Below are 3,879 nucleotides of genomic sequence, written 5' to 3'. Positions count from 1 at the left end.
TATATATATATATATATATATATATATATATATATATATATGTATGTATATGTGTGTCTTTGTGTTTGTTCCCCTCCACCACTTGACAACTTGATAACAATGATAGTGATGATGATGATTAATCATCATTATAGTTTTTGGTTTCACCATCCCATTTACCAACAGCATGACTTTCCACCTATACATATAATATCACCATAGCAATTGATAAAAGGAAAGGGTGACTCATCTTACAGTCTCCATATTGATGACATAATCCACTAACTCTGAGTATCACACCACATCCTTTAGGGAGTCTGTTGGTGACCAACCAACTTAAAAAGAAAAAAGATGCTATGCATAATGTGGTCCTGGATGGATGTACATCATCATCATAACGTCCCCTTTTCTTGTTCACAAGGACCCATCAGAATTTGTTGAAGCAGATTTTTCTATGGCTGGATGCCCTTCCTGTTGCCAATCCTCACCTGTGTCTCCAAAACAAGATAATATTTCCCCTTGGCTGGACGCGTTTTCACAGAAGACTAAAAACAAATGAAACCACTTGTATAATGATCGCACTCACTCCATCATGTGATGTCGAAACAAGGGCACACACACACACACACACATATATACATATACACACATGTGTATATATACAAACACATATATACATAAAAACACGCACACATATATGCACTGTGTGTGTATGTACACTTGGCCTTTTTAGTTTAAATCTACCAAATCGTCTCACAAGGCTTTTGTTAGCCTGGTGCTATAGCAGAAGACACTTACCCTAGGTGCTACATTTGAAAAATGAGACAAGGTGGTCATGGTTGGATTAGCTATGATCATAAGGCTGACTAATCAGGGCTGACCTGGTCTTAAATAGCAACAACTGACTAGTATGTAAACACACACATATACATACACTGACATACATCGATATGCATTGTTTGTGGTTGTGATGGAAATGAGTCGAAAAATTCTGGTTTTTAATCTGGGATGGCCTAAGGTTGAAGACTCCCTGGTGATTGAAGAATTTGGTGGTGCTGCTGCTGCTTAATCATTAAATTATTATATTTTACTTCTCAGAGCTCTCAATCTTACTTGCTCTGGTTAATTCTTTGAGAGCAAACAGCAACCTGTCGTCAGAGGTCTCACAGAGTCTCTTTCCATGAATATTAAGACTTCGTACCAAGATGTTAAGTATTGTGGATGACACCTAACACCCAAGTACCAATCTCAAAATTCTTGCTGTCCCCAATATAGCAGTTTTTTGAGCATGCTCTAGGGTCTATTCTTATGTCAGGACAAGTGTATCTAATAATCCTAGTATTTGTCAACACAATCAGTACTATAATAATGAAACACACACACACACATATGTATACATACAAGTACATACATTCATACATATACATAGTCACATCTTATATGCATACACACAAACTTCCACATTCTCATTCACTCATTCATATGTATATATGTATGTATATATATATATATATACATATATATATATATATATATATATATGAGTGGGTCTGTGGTAAGAAGTTTACTTCCCAACCACATTGGTTCTGGGTTCTGTTCCACTGCATGGTACCTTGGGCAAGTGTCTTCTACTATAGCCTCGGGCTGACCAAAGCTTTGTGAGTGGATTTGGTAGATGGAAACAGAAAGAAGCCCATCGTATATGTGTGTCTGCGTGTGTCCCCTACCATTGATTGACAACTGTTGCTGGTGTGTTTACATCCCCTGTAACTTAGCAGTTCAACAAAAGAGACTCATAGAATAAGTACCAGGCTTACAAAGAATAAGTCATGGAGTCAATTTGTTCGGCTAAAGGCAGTGCTCCAGTGTAGTCACAGTCAAATGACTGAAACAAGTAAAGGACTATATACGCACACTGCATCACATTCACATAAACATACATACACTCACACATTCATGTATACACACTGACACACTCACATACGCACTGCATGACACTACTGAAACAATCTACTAAATTCCTGTTTTTCATGGAAATGATGGTTGGGTGGCCGAGTGGATTAAAAACAGGGGAGGCAAATCACTGTGTTTAAACCTTTTGACTGCGTTATTAAATTTCATAATCATTCTCGTAATGATGTTAATTATCCACCAAAAAATAGTTTTTTATTTTCTGCTTCTGCAATCCTTTTACAGGATTTTATGAAGGTATAGTTTTCATATCTACAACTAAAAGTTCTCAATTCTTACTCTGTAAAGAGAAATAAATATGTGAGAAATTTAAGAGAATTTGAAAAATTGTCTTTGTAAAATGTGTCACTTGAAGCATCTCTGCTTCTCACAGCATAAGGATAGATTCTTTCAAAACTGTGAGGTAAAACTACTTTATACTGTTAACAATAATAAAATATATATCTGCTTGTCATATTCAAGAAGTGAAGAGAATTAAATTACTTGTAAACTTTTTAAGCTTTTCCAAGTAAACAATATTTTGGGAAACACAAGCATAGGACTGCACCAGCTGAGGTGCCATTTCCTATGAACAGAACAGGGTCTTAGGGACATAAAGAAAACATGCATTGTGCAAGACCAGAGCCAACCCCTTACCATCAGTCCCTACAGACCACCAGTGCCCAACTTGCAGCCAAGCCTAGTGAGCATGCATCACTGATTGGCCGCAGCCGGACACATCGTATATGCCAGTGGAGAACACAGACTTTGAAGGATGATGATATATAATGTATGTGTATATATATGAAGAGATCAACCCCAATACCTGGGAAACACAAGCGCAAGACTACCCTGCCTGGCAAAACTGCACCAGCTGAGGTACCACCTCATATGAAGAGAACAGGAGTGTATGGGGCACAAAGGAAAGACGAACTGTGCAAGACCACAGCCTACTCTTTGCCTTCAGTCCGTGCAGACCACAAGTGCCTGACCTGCAACTAAACCTATTGAACATGCATTGGCCTGGTCGGCCACAGCTGGACACATCGTACCCCATCTTCTCCCATGTGGTGCCCTTAGTTATTGTCGACAACTAAAAACGAAAGAATGAGTATATATGTGTGTGGTTGCATGTATGTATGATATTAATAAAAAAAGTGAGATGGAAGTGTGTGCATGTGTGTGGGAGGCTCATTAATATTTGTTGGGGTGAAGAACTGTTGGTTATCTGATTGTTGTTTGAGAACCACTCTACTAGATTATTTTTTTCTTTCTATTCCTCAGGTGTGCCCAGTGTTTCCAGAGCTTTCCAGGAGGGATTTTTTATGAGGTTGGTATATTGACCTTTCATCTTCATCATCAACATTTTCATTTTTATCTTCATTATCATCATATTTTTACCATCGTCGTCATTTAATGTCTGCTTTCCATGCTAGCATGGGTTGGACGATTTGACTGAGGACCGGTGAACCAGATGGCTACACCAGGCTCCAATCTGATTTGGCAGAGTTTCTACAGCTGGATGCCCTTCCTAACGCCAGCCACTCCGAGAGTGTAGTGGGTGCTTTTACGTGCCACCGGCATGAAGGCCAGTCAGGAGGTACTGGCAATGGCCACGCTCGAAATGGTGTATTTTACATGCCACCTGCAAAGGAGCCAGTCCAGCAGTACTGGCAACGAACTCGCTCGAATGTCTTTTCATGTGCCCAATTGCTAGGAAGGCGACGTTGGTAACGATCACGCTCAAATAGTGCTATTTAAATAGTGCCGGACAAAATGCTTAGTGACATTTCATCCATCTTCACATTCTGAGTTCAAATTCTGCAAAGGTCAATTTGCCTTTCCTCCTTTTGGGGTTATTAAATATAAGTACCAGTTGAGTACTTGGGTCGATGTAATCGACTAATTCTTTCCCAAAAAATTTCAGGCCTTGTGCCTATAGTAGATAGG

The 3,879-nt window shown here is 39.1% G+C and overlaps 1 protein-coding gene across 1 annotated transcript in view; it reads left to right on the top strand.

The window, feature by feature from the left end:
• Window positions 1-3,879, top strand: part of LOC106884070 (LIM and senescent cell antigen-like-containing domain protein 1) — a 93,741-nt gene that overhangs the window by 71,097 nt on the left and 18,765 nt on the right. The window contains exon 3 of the mRNA XM_052974479.1: window positions 3,214-3,259. Within this exon, the coding sequence (XP_052830439.1) occupies window positions 3,214-3,259 (46 nt within the window). The remainder of the gene's footprint in view (window positions 1-3,213; window positions 3,260-3,879) is intronic.

The sequence above is a fragment of the Octopus bimaculoides genome, chromosome 18, assembly GCF_001194135.2.
Source record: "Octopus bimaculoides isolate UCB-OBI-ISO-001 chromosome 18, ASM119413v2, whole genome shotgun sequence".
Lineage (NCBI taxonomy): Eukaryota > Metazoa > Mollusca > Cephalopoda > Octopoda > Octopodidae > Octopus > Octopus bimaculoides.
This window is presented reverse-complemented; position numbering and strand designations above follow the sequence as displayed.